The sequence below is a fragment of the Malaya genurostris genome, chromosome 3, assembly GCF_030247185.1.
Source record: "Malaya genurostris strain Urasoe2022 chromosome 3, Malgen_1.1, whole genome shotgun sequence".
NCBI lineage: Eukaryota > Metazoa > Arthropoda > Insecta > Diptera > Culicidae > Malaya > Malaya genurostris.
Window position 1 is genome coordinate 47819173 of NC_080572.1, and position 24151 is coordinate 47843323.

The following is a 24151-nucleotide window of genomic DNA, read 5'->3' on the forward strand; positions in this document are numbered from 1 at the left end:
ATCCAACAAGCCATAGATTGTTAAAATCCGTCCATTTTTAACGGAGATATCGAAATTTTTGTGTAAACGACTTTTCCCCCTATTCCAGCAGTAGGAGTTTCGAGCGCTGTATGACAAAGAAATTCTTGGGAGCAACGGAAAACACGATTTTTTATACTGTTACATACATTTGTTTCTAAGTACCAAAAAGACTGTGTACAGCATCCTTTTTTCATGACATTTAGCCTCGGACCGATTTTAGCACGGCTCGTTTTTGGCAACATAATCGTTCGAATGTGACATATATAAACCAGATGATGGTAGATTTTTTTTAATTATATTGTTTTAAACTACTTACAGCAATAAATGCTGGAAGAACATATCATCCATATACCATTCGAATCAGTTCGTCGAGATCAGCAAATGCGTGTGTGACAAATAATTTTCCTCAATTTTCTCGGAAAATTTCTTTTCTATAAATTCAGATTCATACGAAAAGTCATATGCCCCCAAACAAAGTTCCTGAATTATGTTTGGTTCCGACCTCTGGTTCCTACAGGATGATATGTGAAACGAAATCAAAATTGTGTAACTCATTCTTCTCGTAGATGGCTGAACCGATCTAAGATTCAAATGAAATCTAAGAATCATCCAAGATTCAAATGAAAAGTTTTAAGATTCTCTAAAACATCTTGCTCTTCAGTCAGATCCAACTTTCGGGGATACAGGGTGATTGGTATAAAAATGTCTATTTCACATAAATTAATCAGGTATATCGGGTTAGCAGATTTGAATAGTCGATAAAAAAAATTAACTTAACAGTTTTAGTAGTATTCAGTTTTCGATTCAGAAGGCACCTAAAAATTTAATTCGTGCTATGATTTCTCAAAGATGTCTTCACTGATTTTCAAATATTTTGAAACAAATGTAAACTATACAGCTACTCAGGTGAATTTATCTGACTTCGGCCATACCGATTTTAGACTTCCGGATCCAGTATAAAATTGCTTCTCAAAGCTCAATCGTTTTCTCAAAAAAAGCCCAATCAAATTCAGAAACAAAAATTCAAATTAAAATAAATTTATATACAAAATTATAATTTTATACATAGATACAAACATTAATTAATTTTATCCAATTATGACTTCCGGTTCTCGAATTACATGATGATGAATTTTTAAAATTCAAAACGATATAGTAGATGACAATCCCGAAAAGCTTCAAAGTTGGAATCAAAACTGTTGTAATTTATTCGTCATATGGCCATACGAATCGGTTTGGGTTATGTTGGTTCCTGAATACCGGCTCTGGAAGTACCTTAAATTACCGTAAACTCTAAAGTGGAACTTTTATATCATGGCATGTTTAATCGATTATCACACTTTTAGATTCAAATTCGATCCGATTTGCAGTTTCGACATTACAGAGTAATGAGTGATTAAAATTTCAAATTGTCGCTTGAAACGACGGTCATTAAGATAATGTCATGAAAACTTAAACACCGAAGAATATTCATGCAAAAAACACATGCGGATTGATAAAAAAAGGTATCATCTCACTGCTAGGTGGATTAAACACGTTTTTCAATTACGACACGCACGCGCGGAGCGTACCGCAGTGCAATTCGCTCGGATACGGGCTTAAAAGGCTATCCGCATTATGCAGATCCGACCGATCCGAGCTCTCCGGCGTTGATTTTTCTTCTTCTTCGGCTATGGCTGAGCTGCACATGCATTCTTTAATTGCTCGAAAACAAAGTTCATATTTTCAAAATGCGAAAAAAAATTGAAAGAGTGACGAAAGTTTAATAATTTGCGATTTTGCGGAAAATTACGCCTTCGTTATTCAAAACGCCATACTGGCTTTCATTGGAACAACGACCAAGCGACTATATTCCCTATTATTTTCTATTATAAAATGAACAGCAAAATCGATCATAAAACATTAGTAATTATTTCTGATTGCAAAAAACATGACGCAATAGCTGTGTATGTTATTCTCGAAACTCTTAATCGACATTTTTCACAATACTATCCACATATACGCAAGTGCATCTGTTTTTTTCTGACGGCGCTCCTCAGCAATTCAAAAATGTAAAACATTTTGCGAGTGTTTTTCATCACGAGCATGATTTTCATCGTTTTGCACAGTGGAATTTTCACGCTACAGCTCGAGGAAAAGGGCCATGCGACGGTGCTGGAGAAACTATCAACAGAATGGCACGTCGCGCAAGTTTACAAATGATCAATGATTGTCAAATTTCGACCGCGAATAAATTGTACGAGAGGACTAGGAAAGCATCGTCTCTACCCAATATTTCAGTCATATACAAATGTTCGGAAGATTATGTAAAAGCAGAGAAATTTCTTAAAAATCGTTTAGTAAAATGTTTAGTAAATGTAACGCAATCGTTTCACTATGTTGAGCCACACGAAGACAAGGAATTAAAAATGAAAGTTTACTTTTCCCAGGACACGTTTGAAGTATTGAGTTTTTGTAAACCAGCAAAACCAAATCATAGAAAAATTGCAACTGTGCAAAAACTTTATGTCACTATTATTTTATTACTCACGTAAATCTTTTGTTCCAATTTGACTCGCTTTCTGCCTGAAACGTTTCTAGCAATAAACTGATAATTTTAGAACTCGATCTGTGACGCGACATGTGTCGGCAAGTTTAGCCCGTATTCGAGCGAGTTGCACTGCGGTACGCTCCACGCGTGCGGGTCGTAATTGAAAAATTCACTGCTCCGAAAGTATTGATCTTTCCACTCTGAAACTATGCCAAGATTAAGTCAAGCCTCTAAGGCTTCTTTTTTCTACAAAATAACATGAAAAAAATTAGGTCCAAGTTTGAAATTTTTTTATTTGTTTATTAATTTTTAACTTTTTTCATTATATTTACTTTAAAGGTTGTTTAATAAAATCGCTTATTTGAAAGCTAAGGAAAAGACGCACGTTTCATGTCTTGAACGAATTTTTGTATCTTCATTAGATTTTACAGTATAGGCTGTTGAAAATAGGCTCTTTTTTGAAAACGTGAAATTTCAAAAAAATCATATCTCGAAAATTTCACATATCATATTGAAATATAAAAATTCGTGTCGAATATTTTCGAGTTCTTTACCGAAAAAAAAAGTTAGATGAAAAAAAAATGTGGGTGGCTGATTTTGCGTGGAATGCCCCATATATTGTATGTGAGCCCAGTATGTTCTCGTAGTACTATATACAGAAAATTGACATAATGTGATAAGATCTGTAGAAGAACTTGCTCATCCAAAACCTACTTGGAACCGCCCTAATGTCTACCAACGTAACCGATTGTGAGCCATGCTCGATCAATTAATTAAATCATTGTGATGAGTTATGAGGAAATGCTGTATCATCCAAAAAAATATCTGGAGTATAGGCATTATGATCTACCAGTGTAACCAAGTGAACTAATAAGATTTTTGTACATGGTCCATACCACATTTTTTGCCTTTCTCATATAGAAAGGTTATGCAATCACTGTGAAAACCGACTTTTGAACCGAGGCCCGGAGGGCCGAGTGTCATATACCATTCGACTCAGTTCGTCGAGTACGCAAAATGTCTGTGTGTGTATGTGTGTGTGTGTATGTGTGTGTGTATTTGCGTATGTGTGTAAGTAACGTTTTTTTGCACTAACTTTTCTCGGAGATGGCTGAACCGATTTTCACAAACTTAGATTCAAATTAAAGGTCTTGAGGTCCCATACAAAATTCCTGAATAATATTTGGATCCGACTTCCGGTTCCGGAATTATGGGGTAAAATGTGCAAAAAATTGTGAAAATAAGTGCACTAACTTTTCTCAGAAATGGCTGAATCGATTTTCACAAACTTAGATTCAAATGAAAGGTCTTAAGGTCCCATAAAAAATTCCTGAATATTATTTGGATCCGACTTCCGGTTCGGGAGTTATGGGGTAAAATGTGCAAAAAAAAGAAAATATGTGTTCTAACTTTTCTCATAGATGGCGCGACCGATTTTCACAAACTTAGGTTCAAATGAAAGGTTCTGTGGTCCCATACGTAATTCTTGAATGTCATCAGGATCCGACTTCCGGATCCGGAAATATAGGGTAAAGTGTGTTAAAAATTGTATACCATCACTGAAAATGGGGAAAAACCTTAAAAAAAATTCTAAATCGACCTTAAGTCTTTTCCAATTTGATGGTTTTTATCAGTAGGCGGTCAAACAAACCGATTTCGGTTATTCTTTTAAGAATCGAAGAAAAAAAAATTTTTTTGCCTTTCTCATATAGAAAGGTTATGCAATCACTGTGAAAACCGACTTTTGAACCGAGGACCGGAGGGCCGAGTGTCATATACCATTCGACTCAGTTCGTCGAGTACGCAAAATGTCTGTGTGTGTATGTGTGTGTATGTGTGTGTAACGTTTTTTGCATATCGCAATTGCAATTTTCTCGGAGATGGCTGAACCGATTTTCACAAACTTAGATTCAAATGAAAGGTCTTAAGGTCCCATACAAAATTCCTGCACATTTTCCGGATCCGACTTCCGGTTCCGGAGTTATGGGGTAAAATGCGCAAAAAAATGAAAATATGTGTTCTAACTTTTCTCATAGATGGCGCGACCGATTTTCACAAAATTAGGTTCAAATGAAAGGTTCTGTGGTCCCATACGTAATTCCTGAAATTCATCAGGATCCGACTTCCGGATCCGGAAATATAGGGTAAAGTTTGTTAAAAATTTTATACCATCACTGAAAAGAGCGAAAAACCGTAAAAAGTTTTCTAAATCGACTTCAAATCTTTTCCAATTGATAGTGTTTATCAGTAGACGGTCAAACAAATCTATTTCGGTTATTCTTTTAAGAATCGAAGAAAAATAATTTTGAATAATACCACAGTATTATATATGATAGTATGATTGATATGAGAAATGCATCATTACACCACTAGGTGGATTAAAACAGGTTTTTTTATTAGTGTTTCAAGCTATGATTTCATGTACATAGCTTTCATGTTTTCAGAAGAATTTCTGTTAGGAATAGTCCGCTTCTTTTAATATAATCGAAGTTATCATTAACTCACTTTTGGGTAATTCGATGCCTTTCACGCAGCCCACCTGGGTTCGATTCCCAACCCCGCACATAGGGTCAGAAAGTTTTTCTGGCCCGAAGAGGCGAATGACCTTAAGGTTAAAACCTCTATAATCTAAACAAAACAAACAAACAAACATTAACTCACTTACAAGTAAGTCAAAATAAATATTTTGCATACATTCCGAGATAGATATTTTATGCCTTTAGATAAATTGTAGATCATGTTTAAACATGAAAACATGCCGAAGACATAAGCACTTTAAAATTCATTGGTGTCGAGATATAATGCATTATTTTTTTTGTAAGAGATCCCAACATCAAGTTTTTTCATCATACCTTTCTTCAACAAACTTTTAGAATTTTCAAATGCTGTACAATTATATTTTAATTGTCAAAATACATATTTTAGTTGAAGGTTACATATTTTTGCCTTTCTCATATAGAAAGGCTATGCAATCACTGTGAAAATCGACTTTTTAACTGAGGCCCGGAGGGCCGAATGTCATATACCATTCGACTCAGCTCGACGAACTGAGCAAATGTCTGTGTGTGTGTCCGTCCGTGTGTGTGTGTATGTGTGTGTGTATGTAACAAAAATATGCACTCACTTTTCTCAGAGATGGCCGAACCGATTTTCACAAACAAAGATTCAAATAAAAGGTCTCATAGTCCCATAGCCTGCTATTGAATTTCCGATCCGACTTCCGGTTCCGGAGATATAGGATGATATGTACCAAAAAAGTGAAAAAAATATGCACTCACTTTTTTCAGAGATGGCTGAACCGATTTTCACAAACTAAGATTCAAATAAAAGGTATTATGGTCCCATAGCTTGCTATTGAATTTCGTTTGAATGTGACTTCCGGTTCCGGAGTTATATGGTAATATGTGAAAATTTGAGAAAAAGTTTACACTCAATTATCTCTGGAACAACTCAACCGATTTTCGCAAACTTAGATTCAAATGAAAGGTCTTATAATATCATAAAAATTTGTGGAACATTTTATCGGGATCCGACTTCCGGTTCCGGAACTAAAGCGTGATAAGTGGAAAATTACCAATTTTATTAGTATTTTTCCACGAACGATGGTTAAAAACAGGTACAAATCCCATAAAATTGTCTGATTAATTCTTCTAGTTTGCAAAGCTTGTTAGTTTGTGGACATAAAAACCTAATTCGGCACTACTGGTCCCCTCTTTTCCTGTTCCGAGAGCACCGAAAGTGGAGAAGAAAAACTCCTAAAACTAAATTCACTTCGATTTCTCTGCGATGCTTGAACCGATTTTCACAAATCTTGATTTGAATTAAAGTTCATACTGTCTTTAAACCTACTGTGAAATTTCATCCGGATCCGACTTCCGGTTCCGCAGTTACAGGGCGATGAGTGTCAAAGTTTTCAAATCGCCATATAGAGTGACAATATGTACAACACCGAAAGAAGAAGAAAACACAAAACGAACAAGGCGTGCTTTGTTCTATTTCGTACACGTTGTGTAGTGATGTCAATAATAATAAAAACAATCCTACTACATGTTTCATGCTGCTGATTCATGCTGTTTAGCACGCAGTAGTAACAGAAACGCAGGCTCGTTTCGTTAGATTTAGTTTAATTGGTTTAAACGAAATAGAGCATGAGATAGTAAGTATAAGTTTAACTACGTTCAAAACTGTTCTAATTTGTAGGTCATATTTGTTGCTAGCAAACGAACCAACTTCGGCTATTCCGTTCATCTGAATCATCCGGTTTCGGGAGAATTGGAAATAGTGATTAGAAACTGCAAAAAGGATCTCACTCACTTTTCTTGGAGATGGCCGAATAGATTCTCACAAACTTATAGGTTCAAGTCTTACAGTTTCATACGGAATTCCTTAATTTGTTGTGGATACTACTTTCGGTTCCGGAGCTACAGGTTAAACAGGATTTATAGAGTTTGTGAGATAGATCCGAACAAATTATCCTATTCCTATTCAATAAACAGTTGTTTTTGCGAATTTCACGGTTATATTTATGATGTAATGAGTAATATGAGAAAGGCATCATTACACCACTAGGTGGATTAAAATAGGTTTTAAGTTTACAAACTACAAAGCTTTTGAACAGGTTAATTACAAAATAATACATATTGAAGTATCAACATTTCGAAAATGTAAAACCTATTGCAACAAAGTTTGAAAGTATGATCAAAACACTATTAGAAAATTTAGTAGTTCGCTTGAATTTATATGAAAACACATTTTCAAAAAGTATGCCCTAACGTTCCCCAATATATATTTAGCACCCTAACATACGGTTTTCGTTGAACCTGCACCTTAAATTCAATATTGATCAAAGTATTCGAACAATGGCCCCTCCTTGCAGCGATCGTATCTATCGATGGCTGAACTACCTACAGAAATCGACAGTATGATCACTTTACTCCAGTGGAATTGCAGTTGGGCTTCTGGTTGCTTGGGTTCTTTTTCTCTTGTTGAATACTGGAATTCTTATCGCACTATTGCCAAATACATTTGCTATCTCCACGAAATGCCACAACGTCAACATCATATGGCGACATACAGTTGAAGTTGACGGAATCTATCTGATCGTTCGAATCGTACTTTCTTTATCGGAACGCACATGTTACCGGACGTCGAAACGGTATATATGTTATTTGAATGGCTTTATGAAGATTGTATATAACTAGTGGTGACGTTGCGATGCTTGCAACTTTTTTCATTGAAACATTGAAACCTCTATTTACGAACTAAACAAGCAAGCTACGAGACTTCAGCTGGTTACGGAGCCCGTAGAAAGCCCTTTATAATATGGATATTTTCTTATTATTGAGGTCGATCCAAAATCCTAGATGACCTTAAACAATGTTTCCCGATACCTATATATAAAATCCGCTTCAAAAGTATCCATATTGTAAGGGTTTTTAAGAAACAGCAAAAAACCGGAAGTTGCCATCCTGAATTTCGAAATGGCCTCAAACGTCGTTTTCTGATATCTACACATCAAATCCTTTTTGAAAATATCCACATTGTAAGTGTTTTCAAGAAATATCAATAAACTTCGTTCTCCGGAACGATCGTTTCCCTTCATAAAATAGCCAATTCAATAAACATCGTTTCCCTTCCAAAAATACGCATATAGTAGTGATTTCCATGGAATATCAATTACCCGGAAATCGTTCTCAGTTTTTTATGCCAAAACCTCTTTTTACCAAGTGGATTCGTAACAAAGTTTACGTTATTTAGGATTTAATTCGTAAAAAGAGTTACGTAAAAAGAGGTAAGGTAAAAAAATGTACGTAAACGGATCCGCATACGCATGGCTGCCAGATGGCTGACTAAACGCTGCCAGCCGGAAAAATAGGGCTGGCAGACATTCTGGTGACTGACTTCCTTACCACTGCCAGATATACAACTCAAACGATACAACCGACGACACGACCTGCCACTCATCTATCGAAACTGTATCGCAAATTTAACTACCCCTCAGTAACTTGTAATGTCAAAACGAAATCGCCTGAAAAACTATTGAAACTGGTAACACAAGTTGATAGATTATTGATTTTAAATAACAGTTACCATAACCTTGGTTACTGCATATTGGAGACTTGGGAAATGTAAACAAAACAAACTGCCTCGAGTGGAATTATCATTTAGTTTAATCGGATAGAGGTCTTCGTTAAGGCTTGCTGGTGCTCGAACATATTAAAAATGACTTCCAGACAATTCAATATTCATGGATATTTGTTAAATAGTTCAACGTAACCATACTTAGATCTATAATGACTATCTGCTATGTAAATGAGTTTTTAAATTGTGTTAAGTTTTGCAGTCATTCAATCCGTCATTGCGAAACCTTTTATCAGTCCGATCATCAGAATTTAGTATTGAAAGCATATCTGCTATTTTCTAATAACTTCTAAAGTAAAACCATTTCAATTCACCCCTTGTTCCAAATCGTTCAACCCTCGTTGCTAATCAGCATACATGTTGTGTAAACAATGCGCTATTTTGGAAGCTCCTCTACTTCTACTCTCAGTGATTTGAGGTCTTTGCAAAGTACGTGTATACTTTGATGAATATGAAAGGCACTTGAACAGCACGGGAATCAAATTTCTCAGTATATTAGATCTGATCGAAATTATAGGTTTTGAAGTGCACATCGAAAGCCTCCATTGCAAACAGGTCTCCTTCAAATAATTTGATTATTTGTGTCTCAAACAGAAAACAGACTGAAACTACGGTCTATCGTAAGGCTGCTGGAACTTGTTGAAGCAGTCCAGAAATTCCCAAAGTGGTCGATATAGACCCCTTGTGGTCGATATCCTTTTTGTGGGGGTCGCCGTAAGCGAAAACTGACTATGGGGGTCGATGAGGTCTAGAAATCGACCCCTGTTGTTTGATATAAGTTGTTATTTAAAATATTCATGCTAGAAAAGTATTTTTGACCATCCGCATAAATTGGTAAGTATTTTACATCAATATTAAAAAAGCAATGAATTTTCAAAGGAATTTGTTAATGGAGGTCTGAGGCCTAAGTTAATTTTAGTGACCCAAAATAGTTTGGGAAGCCCTGGTAGTCGAATGTAAAGAGTGTCGAATACAATTTAACAATGAAGTCTCATTTTCATTTCGTGAAGACTGGTACTAACTTCCGGGTTGGTTGACAGTATGTTATACCCCTGACAGACATGTGATTTCCGTACAATGATTTCTGTACAACGCTGTACGCGTACAACGATGAAGTGACAGACATGTTTTGCGCACAGAATGAATATACACTGAAGTCTTTTTTTATGCGAATTTACGTACCGCATAAAAAAAAACCGCATAAAAAAAAACCGCATAACTCTGAAAATTCGCATAAAAAAAACCGCATAACTCTGAAACTTCGCATAAAAAAAACCGCATAACTCTGAAACTTCGCATAAAAAAAGACCGCAGAAGGGTAAACCGCATAACTCTGAAAATTCGCATAAAAAAAACCGCATAACTCTGAAACTTCGCATAAAAAAAAACCGCATAACTCTGAAAATTCGCATAAAAAAAAGTCGCGTAAAAAAAACCGCATAAAAAAAGATCGCATAAAAAAAGACCTCAGTGTATAGTGAAACGAAACAACTCAAAACTTAGTTTGTTTTCCTAGCTCCGATGATCGATAATATAGAAACTAAAAATTTTCAAGGTTTGGAGTGTATTCCCAGTAGCTGGTTTATGACTGATATAATCAATGCCTCTCTGAATTATTAAACTAGTTTTGTGTGTGAGTGTTCATCGGATGACTGTTTTACTCATATCAAATTTTGTAGTTTTAAGGTACATTTATGACACATTTGTACTAGGATACAGAATTTTTTCCTTCATTGTTTAAATGATATTAGCATTAGGGAAAATTTGATGTCCATCATTTTGATGTTCTACCGCAACATTTACTGACAAAAAAACGAAGGAAATATGATAGACACTAGCACTACTTTTTTATGCAAAGTAATTGATTTCTACCCAAAAAGGTGATGAATTACCAAATTTTGTTTGTAAATCATGCCGACTTTGTCTAAATCCGCATAAATCCGCAGGTGTTCAGTCATAATTCCTTTTTCACCCGCATATTCACGATAAAATTAAGAGCGCCTAAACTTTTAACATTGAGCCTCAAAATAGTAAATAAATCTAAGATATTCTTAGTATGTAATCATCAAAAACGGCATGGCACACACACATATTCCAGAAAAATGCTATCAATACGAAATTTTCATAAAAAGGATTATGTTTATCATAAACCAGATTTTAAAACCTTCTTGAATTTTAAATCATTTCGAAATAGATTTGACATAGGTTTGATACTTCTTTTGCTTCATAAATCTTATGAAAAATAGTCTACTAGACTGGAATATAATCTCATAATGGTTTTATTACGATTTTAAGGATTTTAAAGTTGTTAGGCTATGTTTATGAAGTAACACTGAAAACTACTACGAGTATTTATTAAATTGAATATGTTACTTGGTACGTGTTCTGCTTCAACCCACACTGAAAAACATGATTCGCTGTTTTTATTCATACCCAAAATAAGACTCTCTTTCTAAACAATTTAAAAACAAGTTTTCTTTCTATCCAACGGCATTTAACCTGATGATATAAGACAAAGTTATTAGTAGAATTAGAGTTTCCAGAATTCAATATAGGTCATCAATAAACAGGATGATAACTCAATTGGTTTATGTTTGCTGTTGGATATTTATCGTTTATTATTACCACATGTGCATTCAAAATATGAATCATTATGTTATTGAATCCATTTCAACAATAAATTTACTTGTTATCGAATGGAATGGAAAGAACAGGGATGAATATATGGTTTTCCTTATTTGTATTTCAAACCCTCATCAAATTTATGAACATTTCTTTGTTGACTGCATTTTTAAAATATGCTACAACGTTGACAAACTATATAAGTTTTACGCTGTTTGTTAGCATTTAATCGAGATTTTTTTTGCAAAATAAAACGATGGTTGTTTATTATTTGATGCTTAAAAGAAGGAAATATTGTTTCATGAGTTCACCATTGCTCGCCAATGGCGCTGGTAACAGTAAACAGTGATGTGATTTTGCACAGTACAACGATCAATGACCGTAGTACGGAAATCACCGTTGTATCATGATGCTCGCGTGATACCACCGTGATTCAGGGTGACAGACATGTGATTTCATAGTGTACAGTGATTCCGATATCACATGTCTGTCATAAGCATTAAGTAAAAGTGATGTGTTTCGGAAACTCGACTGGTTACTGAACGGAAAGACCATCATCATGGATGAGTTAGATGATTACACTGCACATAGGACTAATGGGTAGCTGTGGATGATATAGGGTGACGCCTTCCTGTCGCAACACTACTTCTAGTAGCAGATTTGGTTATTGTACTATTGTGGTCGGCGCAAATCTAAAAAGAATGTTGAAACAAAATTTAAATTTATATAAAAGTTTCACATCTTTCTCAAATGATTTGTTTATTTATTATAGCGCTCCTTGGTAACTAGTTCATAGCAACTTAAACAGTGTTGCTCAAGAAGATTATTTTCATGATTATCGAGGGGTTGCTATATTTATGGTAACTGGCGGTAAATCACTCACGAACACTTTTTGTTCAGATTTTTCTTCGGAGTGCCTGGTCGTGTCGTCGATACAACTGTATCCACCAGGATTTTTCCACATTGAAATTTTTGACATTTTCAGCGAAGGTGAGAAGATGAAAACGCTCGGCTAACTTAGATACAGGCGACTTTGTTTTGTTAAATTAGATTTGATAACCGTCACTGAATCAATTTTGGTAGCCGTCTAGTGGCCATGGCTGCGCAGGTAGCCAAAACGCTATGCGGGGAGGTTTGGGTGTATAATGTTTGCGGGAGATGCATCGCAGTAGGTGAAAATTGACCGCAGTCAAAATGATCAACGTCAAGATATGTTTTTTAATATTGTCTCAAGTGTGGTTGTTCGTGCAAACAAACCAAAACGTATTAACAGTGGAGGACATAAGAGACAGATCTATAGTGTACCGTAAACTACCCGGCACTCCAAATTCGACGGAAATCAATGATGCTGGTGATCATTGCTTCTTTCAAAAAGAATATTGTGGTGGTTACTACGTCGGAAACAATTTTTTCATTACGGGAGCACACTGCCTAGCGACGGAAGATGGGTACCAAAGCGGAACCGTTTCCTACGAGCAAACTAGTTATATGAATTTTATGTTGTTTATCTCTTATATAGTTTTTTCCCAAACACGACAAGGCTCGACGTACTGGGGGTGGGATCTACGGAGGTAAAAATGTTCCTGCACAAGGAATTCCCCGCAGTAGATATCGCCTGGATATACGATGAAACAGCAACGCTTGGTGATCAGCAAATGCTCGTTTCGGAAGGTAGAACTTCGGTACTATGTCATTTTTTCATTATGTTTTATACTCCGATTGAACTGATCTTAGCTGTTCCGGGTGGAACGTGGAACATATCTAAGAAACAATTTTGTGGTTTATTTCTAAGTGAAAGTGATCAGGACAATATTGGAAAAAAATACATTTTTTTTGCAGGCTGAATGTTCCATTTATCGAAGAGTACTAATTTATAAGGAAACCTTGGAATACAGCAATCTATCATTGTATATGACACACTTTTTATTTTTAGAACTGCATATTCTACAAACTTGATGTTTTCGATCCCAACGCGAAAAGTATTCGTTCCGGATTCCGATTCGTTGAATATGGAAGTGAACCCGAATGGATCCGTCTATTTCCTATCAAAAATAGGAATGTCCGTGTGTTTAGAGACAAACAAACGGTTTCGAATGTTGAAACTTTACAATTGTGCAATGACGTCGGTTTGAAGATTGAACAAGAAAACACATTCCATTTTCTACATTTCGGAGTTTGGAAAGATCACATTTTATTCGTTGATTGTCATACATATGATTGTGGGTATGTAGTATGTATGTGCAAATATTTAACAACTACTGCATTAATCAAATTCAATCAGGCATCCATCAGTCGCTAACATGAAACTTCCACCTGCGACGCAAGGGTCAACAACTATTACAACTGTTGTAACTAGTACGGAAACACTAGGTGTTGTTGCAGCCATAGCACCTGCGATGGAAGCGCCAACTGCTGTAACCGGGTCAACAACTGTTACAACTGTTGTAACTAGTACGGAAACACTAGGTGTTGTTGCAGACGTTGCACCTGCGATGGAAGCGCCAACTGCTGGAACCGGCATTGAGATCACGACGAAAGAGGCAACATCCACTGAAACTGCCACTACAGTTCGATTACAAGCAATGATCAGATCTGTTTCTAAGTACGAATCGCCTGATAACAAGACTTTCACAATGTTTCTTAATGCGAGAGGCAGCGAACCATCATCAGATCTCAGAATCACATCAGCAATTGAAAAAACGAAACGTACCACAAAACTAACCTTTCCTACCTGGCCTAGCTGGAGTCCCAGGTGGACCATGTGGACTCCAAGAACTACATCATATCAGTTGAAAAATTTAACAACATCGTCGGTGGTTTATTCAGATGATGGGTCGGGAAAGGATCCCTTAGGATTTTTGACCGCAGTACCAAGCAAATTGAATAATACAATTGATTCGATCAAGATGACAAGTTTATTGAAAGTGGAAAAATCAGGCGGTTTGATGAGTCCAATATCAATTGGACATTCAAATTTAGTGGAAAACAGTATTGAACCTTCACTTATCACGATTGTACCAACCGAAAATCGAAGTTCTGATTCATCTCTTGACGTTTATTCCACAAATTCAGCAATCAATTCTCATCATGGCGAAGGAGTTATCCCAAAATCTGTTGTCGTTCCGAAGCCTCGGTGCAAGAAAATGCATACCAATTCTCGTCCAAAGTTTCATACGAAAATCCCAATAATCGTATCGTTAACTCGAAGCGAGCAGTTGATTATTACTGAACCTAGAGCTGTTCCAGTAACTCCTCTCATACCCATATTTCCTGTCGTTAAACTTCGTAAATCACCAAAGACTTTATCTGGTCGAGCGGACTATTATTCAGGAATCTCAGTATCAACCAGTCGAAGCACACAACGTTCGAATACGAAATCGGGACAAACGTCAAGTGGTAAATCAAACGAAGTGCTTATTCTTATGGCGAGTATTTTGACAGTAATATTTTTTTGAAGAAGTTTTGTAATAGAGTCGAAGTTTTCTAAAACAAAAAAAAAAATACAGTCGAGTATTGTTTTTTTGTAACGATATGACTTAACGGACACTCGATCTAGGTCCGTCATTCTCAGATCCATCTTCTCTTCCGGCCCATCTAACGTATTCTCCTCGATTGCAAACATTCGGCGAGTGTCAGTTCTTCCTGACATTCGACAACCTTTTCCGGGTACTTTATTGAAATATTATTTGCAACATGTTCAGCCTACTTACAATCAGCTGCGTTTGATTCGTCCAGAACAAGTCCAGAAATTGCAAACACTTTCTTCAAATTGTTGTATCTCGGAAACTGTTGCTTGTAGAAAAACCTTGATTTGATGTACCTAGTGACGCCATGATTCTACTTATATTACAGGTCCGAGTGTCATATACCATTCGACTCAGTTCGTCGAATACGCAAAATGTCTTCAAACCATATAACTATACCAAATTTCATTTAGATACGACTAAGGGTGGCGATTTGCATTTCAGGTTGCAATTATCGTCAGCAAAGGTGAAAAGCTAATTTTACGATTTTTTGGTATGCATTGAGACGTGTTACATATATTCAAAATAAAGATTGGAAGAGAAAGAACTAAATTTAAGTACATTCTGTGATTTAAATTTTAGCTAGAATGGTTTACCGTTAATTTATGATCTTGAACCAACTGAAAGTTCACTAGGATCTCATTTGATAGGAGGTCTCTCTGTCATTGATATGTTTGTTATTTCAAGGGAGAAACTGATGACGGTTTAATTGGTGCTGTTAGTCAGCGCGTCACTGTCAACTGATCGACCGTGTGTAGTCGATTTCAATTGAATGAACCGAAATGAAGTTTTACAGCATTGATTTAGGTAGTTGAACATTTTACACAAAATTTGTGTTCAAGTTTGGCTTGTATACAATTATCTTTATAGCGTTCCGCTCGGGAACGTGTTACTTAGAGATTCGTGTTTGCATTATGGTATTACGTCTGCGATTTCGTTGAAAGCTATGGACAAACTTCATAGTAAAATGTGTTCCTGCAATCGAAATTGGAAATTAATCGTAAGCATTCAAGAACTACTGTTTTTTGAGGTCTTCGTAGGCTAGGGGGGGGGGGGGGGGGGTGTTTCCCGCGGACCCACAGGAACAAATAAATACATCCACCATCGATAAATACCCACGTCATCTGGACAATCTCCATGTAACACCCATCCGAACAGCTACTGCCGACCATTAACGGCCATAGTTGCGGCGATCAGCACACGATAACGTGAACCAAATACAACAATATTATAATTCACGAAATCTTCCTAGGCCCTCAGCATCTTGGAGCTAAAGCAGTGGACCTTATTAAATATATTGTTCAATAAAAGAGAATTATTTTCAATTAATTCAATTCTCAAGCTTTTCAATCAACAAGCGAATGACATTTGTTCCTGTCAGAGCATGCAATCGTTTTGTAGTGCTTCTCGTTCGACGTTCGCTACATGGCAACAACCTTCTCTTGGCATGTTTCATGTGAGATTGAACCATCAGCAATGATTTCATTTAAAACCATCGTCTCCGTTAGGGAAAGCCAATAAAGCAGCATAAGGTCTTAGATGTTTTGCCGATAAAATAGGGCACTGCTCGCTATTGATCAAAATTTCTATCGTATGTACATGAAAATATGTGGCATTATCCGTTCAAATCGATGCTTAGAAATATTTCCAATCAGTAGGTGAAATAATATTGCAAATCGAAACAAAACTGACTGAGCTGTAAGTGTTCAAAACCTGACCACTTTCCTGTACGTTCAGCTCCGTTTTTAATTTGTACCCCTATATAGAAATCAAAGATGTGTTCAACATTAGACGATTAATTTATTTTATATCGTTTATTTATATCCGGCTTTAACCTAGTTACGGCCGTTCGCCGGAACATCACAGAAAATTACAGGGTTGTGTACGAAAAACAACCGATCATAATCGCCCTTATTCTGAATAACGTCGTATCAATTTTACGATCGTATTTCATTTGTATTCCTAATAACGCTAGCAAAATCAAAGGTAGCTAGGATTCGATCGAACCATATTCGATCGAAAAATCAATGCGTCGTTATTCAGAATAAGGGCGAATGACATTAAATATGCAAGTTTAAAATAACCTCATCAACAGATTTAAATTTCAAAAGTAGGCAAATAATTGTGAAACACTATCTATCATTCTAAAGCTAATTTTAGGAAATTAGAACCTTCAGTTAATAATATGTCATCGTCAAGTGCATTCAAGATGTTATTTATGTAGGGTAAGGGCTCACTAATTCATCTCATTTGTAAGGAAGTTACCTTAAAAACCTGATTTAGCTACTAAAATCACTACGATTTTTCATATTTCTGCTTAATTCGCCTTGCTCCACATTGGGAATTGATTCATATTCCTTGGAAATTAAAATAATATTAAAAAATCAACTAAAAACACTTCTGATACGTTCACTACTGTGCTCCTAATTTCATCTTAAAGGTTTTATATTCATCCTATCGTTGGTCCTTTATTCATCCCATAAATTAGTAATGGCGACAGCAATCAAAACCAAAATATTGCACTATTACACTCTCAGGTCAAAATGTCAGAATTTTCCTTCAAAAGGGCCTAATGCCAACTATCAGACAACACACGATGTTTTTAGAAACAGTTTGAAATAATTTCGACGTTCAAATTTTTTTGGATCGTTTTCGTTACCTTTCGTTTTATATTTAAAATTTTACTGTGCAGTTAATTTGGAGAAATTAAAAAAAAAAACAAAAAAAAAAAAAGAATTGTTACTTTTCAGGCACAAGCCTTTCTAAAAACAAAATGCAGAACCAGAGGTGCCATTTATACAGATTTATCTTTATTGTATTCACATACTGATTTAAATCAGATTACAGATTTTATACAGATTTTTTAATTTTAATGCAGATTTCTACAGGTTCATAAAAAGTAAGAAGCAAAAAAATAGACTTTGCTCTCAGAGTATCTGTTAATATTTGATTGCAGTGATTCTTTAAAAGTTTATTAATCAACAGACAAATCACATTTTAAAATAGAAAGCCTTTGCGCAGATATTTTTGATGTTGAACACGGATAAACATTTATATTAAAATTTTAAACCAATTTGAACTGATTTAACATAATTTTATTAGTGAAAACAGATAGAGCAGATATAGAATTTTTGTGCAAAGCAATATATATTTTCTGTGAAAATATCCTGCATATCTGTGCATAGCCAATGAAACAAACACACTTAACAGCGTTATGTTGACATACTGCGGAAAGAAACCAGTGCTACTAGATTTGCCACAATAGTTATGTCATTAGTATTCAATGCGCTCTTTCTGGTAATATTCGAAGCCGAAACAGTTTCATTGAAATATAAATATCAATAATAAAATTAAACTAATGCCACGGATACCAAAAAAATACTTGTAGATGACAATTTGAAGAAGAAAAACCATTTTTTTGTAACATTTTGAGAAAATTTGGCAATTTTGCGAAACCATATGAGATGAAAACAAAGCGCAATCAAGTGAACTTAGTGAAAAACTTTCATCTCATATTTTTGAAGACTTTTATTGCTTGTCAGGTAATTTTTGATGTTTTTAGTAGTTAAATAAATAAGTGGCAAGTGAACATTACTCCAGCATTCAATAGTAGTGTAATTGTGAGAAATAGTGATCTTGTTTTGAGACGAATCGATTAGTAGATATTCAGAAACATGACGAACTGTAAATCTTGAGACAAAAATGTGTCCTAAATTGAAAAGTTAGTTTGTTTTAAATGGAAACAACAATCACCGAAGAATTTAAAACCATTTCTTCCAATGAGAAAGTGTGACAATAGCTTGAGTAATCATTTTAAAATATTCTACAGTTTGGTTCAGGTACGTTGTAAGATATTATTCATATTCAACGTAATGAGGTGAAGGAATGGGATGGAAATAGGAGCTCACATGAAATAGCTACCGTATAATAAAATTCATAACAAAAGTTTGTTTTTAAAATTTCCGCTTCTGTTCGTAAATAGAGATTTCTGTTCACGACATGCGCCACCGGTGATTTGTTTGCTGTTTGATGCATGTTATTGGGTGACGTTGAATAATGGTCGAACGTGAAGTCCACAATTGATTGAGGTTTGCGACAAGCCTTCATGGAAATTTTCTACGCTGATGTAGATCTACGGATTGCTGCTTTCTTTTTAAAGATTAAAAAAAAAACTTGAAACATCCACAACACAGATAGTCGCCATTTCAGATTTGAAAATAGCTCAAATCATTACTCTTTGACATCAATTCGCCATATACGTACAAAAAATAATAATACTGTTGGAATTTGCAATAACCTCGGTAAAGTGGAAGTCATCAATTTGGGTGTACTAGTGACTTGAGACACCATACGTTTGAAACCTTCTCGGCGAACCCATTCCAAATTAAATATATGTGGAGGTTTGAAACAGTATCGAATCGACAACAATAATCGTTGACATACACTCATCAAACTGGTTGACGTCCTTTGATTGACGTTCAAACCAGGGGTGGAAATAAGCAACTGTTTTGATTCACAGTAAATAGAAATAGTCAGTATTATCTTTTTATATCACATATTTATTGTAGATATTACAATGAATTTTGAAACGAATGATTTTGAATAACATAAATTTTAGTTTTACTTAGAGTTTACAAATGTCTTCATCGTTATCAGTCTCACTGTCTGATTCGGAACAAACTTTAACAAAGTTAGGTTCGTTTCAATGCAGCTCTGTGTTCATTGAACAGGTTTGAAGTTCAAATGGCACCTACGGTTCCGGTAATATAATGGTATAATTCGAAAACGTCAAAACTGATTACCGCTTTATTTTCTCGGATATGGATTTTCTGATATCAATAATTTTAGGTGCGTTCAGTGAGTTTATTTCGCTGGTCGCATCGAAATTCCTTGTTTCGTGATGTATTTGAATGTTGCGATGGAAAATAATCATAATGATAAGAAAAACATGCCCAATCACAATGCGTGTTACGCAGCTGAATAACATTACCTTATTTAGATTGAATATCATACACAGAAATAACAGGAGTGCAGGATTTTGCTGCGCCATTCAAATGCTGCGCTCCTGTTACTTCTATAAATCAAATTCAAATCAAATAGCATTTTCTTTGGTTTAATCTAAATAGTGCATGAACATCATCATCAGCATCAACTAGCTGCAAGTAAAACAAAGTCTTTTGTCGCTATACTCGCTATTTGATGTGGTATGTTTCTTTTTACTAATTTTGCATTGCGTTGCACTCATATCTCATCTTGCTCATATGTGATTTTCTTCCACAATGCTCTAAGCTGAATGAATCGTCCAGTGATTTGATCTTGCAGGAATCAGTGATAATCGCCCTTATTCTGAATAACGTCGTATCGTTTTTTCCCTCGTATTTCATTTGTATTCCCCATAACGCTAGCAAAATCAAAGGCATAATCAATACGTCGTTATTCAGAATAAGGGCGAATAGTAGGTTAAAATTACTACCGACAGAAGATAGGTATTGATTTTGATCGATGTGATTCAAAGATCACTGATGAACTGATCTTAAAAAGATTAGATCAGTAGTGATCTTTATTGGGAAGGATCACAAGCAATCATCTTCGCTAGTGATTATAATCGGGTGACTTTTTTATCTTAATTTTTCCAGCCCTGATTCAAGAAAATCTTCGATGTTAACAGTTTCACTGCATGTAAAGTTGTAGAATTCAACTGCAGGATCTTTAACGTCTGGGTATCGGTTTCTAAATAAACGCATAAATTTGAAAAAAATGATACCTAAACTATTCGCAGATTCTCATCAAAACGTTCTATCTATGAGCATAAAAATCAAACTCGGCACATTTTTTGAATATATTCCTAACTTTTTTTTATATATTCGACATAGAAGGTAACTTGAAATGTATGTGTGAGATCAGCTTGGAAGATTTATAACCTTTTTGTGTTTATATATATCCCAGTTTTATTCTTTTTTTTAAATTTTTCTGATCCAGAGAGGTTAATTTTGTTTACCGAATCTAATTCTAATGAAATCTAATATTTTTATCTTGACGAATTAAGTTCGATAACACATGTCTATTAAAGGAATCAAAATTTATGAAAGTGTAAAAAATTAATCCAAACATCGATATTCTTAGGTTTGAAAAGTAGTTTATTATAATTGAAATTACTAACGTGATTACTCTATTTAATTTAATTCGGTAGATAAATGCGCGAATGAGAAATTTTGAGAGCAGCTAAAATTTTTCGCATGCGTATGGTTCTCTGTTGAGAATGAGAACAAATTTGTCTTAGCGCAATAAAAAGAGCGCGTATCCATAAGGTCTGCTACCACTCTGTGTAATGTACAGTTCCCAAAATTTAAAAAATAATCGATCATAAAGTTTTAGTTTTCTTAATTCACGCTGTTCAGTTTTTTGATTCACAATCGGAAATCTTGATTCACGTTTTCGTGCGCAAAATGGGCTTATTTCCACCTCTGGTTCAAGCATCAGTCAACTCAATCCATTTATTATAGATAGCAAATAGTTTTGCTATGCTTGTATGCGTTTAATGTTTTTAAACCTATTGGTTGTTGAATTTCGATGATCATTCTAAGAATTACCGTAATATTAAACCCTTAACTAGGTGATTTGAAACTGGATTTAATTTGTTTCTCGATGAGCATTAGATTAGGTCCTAATTGCAAATGACAGATTCTCATTGTATAGTTTCTCTTTCAATTATTTGAGAAATATTCCTGTATTTTTCGAAAATTTCTTCAATGCAGATTAAAAGATGATACTTATTATTCTCTGCAAATAGTTAGAGAGATAGGTTGCTAAGAGTCCCGTTATAATCGAAAGAAAAAGTAAACAAAGAGAATCTGTCATTTGCATTTAGAACCTAATCCAATGCTCATCGAAAAAAAAAGAATCCACTTTTGAATCACCTGATTAGAAGCATTTAAAATTACGGTAATTCTTACTAAGTAATACATACAGAGTAGTATAGCGTTTTCTGAAACCCCATCGTTCACCAGTAAACCGACACTAATAGCAGTGAACACCAACACAAACGAACACATATTTGACAGCGCCGCACTGTACACCGCCCAGATGACTACTCGTCGAGCGAATGGCGAGACGAATTTTAACTATTTTCAATGCCGATACTATGCTTCATAAGACTATCAATTTCTAACCATTCAATTAGGTTACATGGTTATTGTTTAACACAATAATGGTAGCTAAGCGCTAATGTTGAAAAATCAAGTTCATTGCGTTTAGTCACATTTAATGAAAAAGAAGTAGCGCTTCAAATTAGGTTCGTAAAGTCAATCCCCGATAGTTCTAAATTAGCCTGCTAGTTATCGCTGACCTTTACAGCTGATCGGTATTCAATACATTCAAGCAAACACGGTGTGCAGCAGACGGAAAATGGCATCCACACACAGCACAAAAGCGACTATCCAGCAAGCGAATGGACTCAGTTTTGTCATCCACTTACTAGACAAACAATCTGTTTCGTTCGAAGGAAACCACCGACTAAAGTGAAAATTGTGGAATGGCAAATAAATACTCCCTTTTGTACGAAGGTTCAAATAATGTAGAAGGGAGTGATACTTCTTCTTGCATGACGTAAATTCTGTCTATATTTATCGAAGCAGAATGGCTACTAAATGGAATGCGATGTGTAAAGCAACGATCGAAACAGTCGGCCGTGCGAGAGAATTCAAACGGATGACATCAGGATAGCATATTGTGATTGGCTCGTTTAAACACATTCGATTCGGCACAATGTTTCCGAATCGATTGGTTGTTAAATTATACAAATCCATCAACAAATGACTGAGTTATAATCGTTTCAACTTCTGACAGAAAAAGGTTACGCGGCTAGTTTTGCATTTTTTAATTGACACCCGGCCCCATATAGTCTAACCCGGGGGGGGGCGGGTGTCAATTAAAAAATTGAATGCCAAGTATTTCAGTGTATAATATAAGAGTGGACATTTTTTTCCCTACAACTTTTTATCGGACACCATTTCAGTTTAAGTTACGGTTTTTGAGTTATGAAGATTTAAAGAAAGTGCATGCAAAAACAAATGGTTTGCTGTGTTGAAGACGAGTGCCAAGTTCCATCAAAACCGGAGTTTTTGAATTGTGAAGTCCATTGTGACTTGCTGTCCCGGGTTGGCGGTTCAATGCATAGGGCATAGGGCATTCTGTAGCACGTACACTCTGAATCGGCTGCGAAGTCTGTTGAAACAGAAGGTCAAACTTCTACTACAGGAATGTAATACCGAGGCTTTGCTTTGTTATTGTGACTTGCCACCCAGTTCGTGAGCTGCTCTTCATCACAAGCAGTATGGAAATAAGAAAATTCTCTAAATGAATTGACCCAATACGTACCTACTCTTTAATCATCAATCTTCGTTGCATACTTTCTTGTAGAATAGTGCGGGGTTTCCGATTGCCGAGTCGCTGTTCCATATTGTCTGCTGCTGGAACACGCGCATCAACCGAACCGGAAGCCATAACCAGCCACGTTGAACAACGCCCAGTAGCCAGTGGCTTTTAGTTATAGCATCGGCGCAAAGCTAAAGCCAGGTCCCTGTCTGGCGGCTGTTCGATGACCCACATACCGAACAACCTGGACATGTATCCTTACAAAATTTCATCCGCAGACCGCCGTTCTTCGTCCGTATCGATACGTTTTCCGTGTCACTCGTATAGAGTTGTTGGAGGTAACATACCCAAACGAAACCAATGCAGAGCAAACAACGGCAGATTGGAGGCAAACATATTATGGCGAATTCCTGCATTCATGTGGGCACACAAACATCTGCGAACCTTGCAAATATTGATTTACCCTAATGAAAATGTTTGTCTGGCTTACCGAACGGAGGGATAGCTCGAGAGAAAATCATGTAGTGGCGGCATCATCATTGCATTTCATAAGTGACTCATTGAACATAAATATAAACGCTACATAAAATCTTTCCTGACCTACCCTCGTCATACGTTGCCCTCACCAGAATCATGGGTAGCAGCTGTGGTCCATGTATAATCGCTCTGCACATAATTCTACTGAGCCCCGCCCGTGTTCATAGACATTTATTTAAGTAGACGGTTGATCAACCAGAAACTGGCTGCGGGGTAACACTTTCGGTATATCGATTACATTAATTAAGATGTTCATAGACCATAAAAAATTGCCCAGTGCCGGAGATCATCACCACCGATGTCGGCATTCGTAGCTAACTAAAAACCGATTGAGACCGGTTTCATCATCATAAAAACGAGATTACGGTACATGCAATTGTCGACCGGGCAACTGGCTTTTGAT

The 24151-nt window shown here is 35.8% G+C and overlaps 2 protein-coding genes across 4 annotated transcripts in view; both read left to right on the plus strand.

Moving 5' to 3' along the window:
* Positions 1–24151, plus strand: part of LOC131437272 (beta-1-syntrophin) — a 442836-nt gene that overhangs the window by 75931 nt on the left and 342754 nt on the right. The window lies entirely within an intron of this gene.
* Positions 13034–15686, plus strand: LOC131437273 (uncharacterized). Its single transcript, XM_058606513.1, has 2 exons — positions 13034–13537; positions 13596–15686. The coding sequence occupies exon 2, from the start codon at positions 13615–13617 to the stop codon at positions 14767–14769; it is 1155 nt and encodes a 384-aa protein (XP_058462496.1). The 5' UTR covers positions 13034–13537; positions 13596–13614; the 3' UTR covers positions 14770–15686.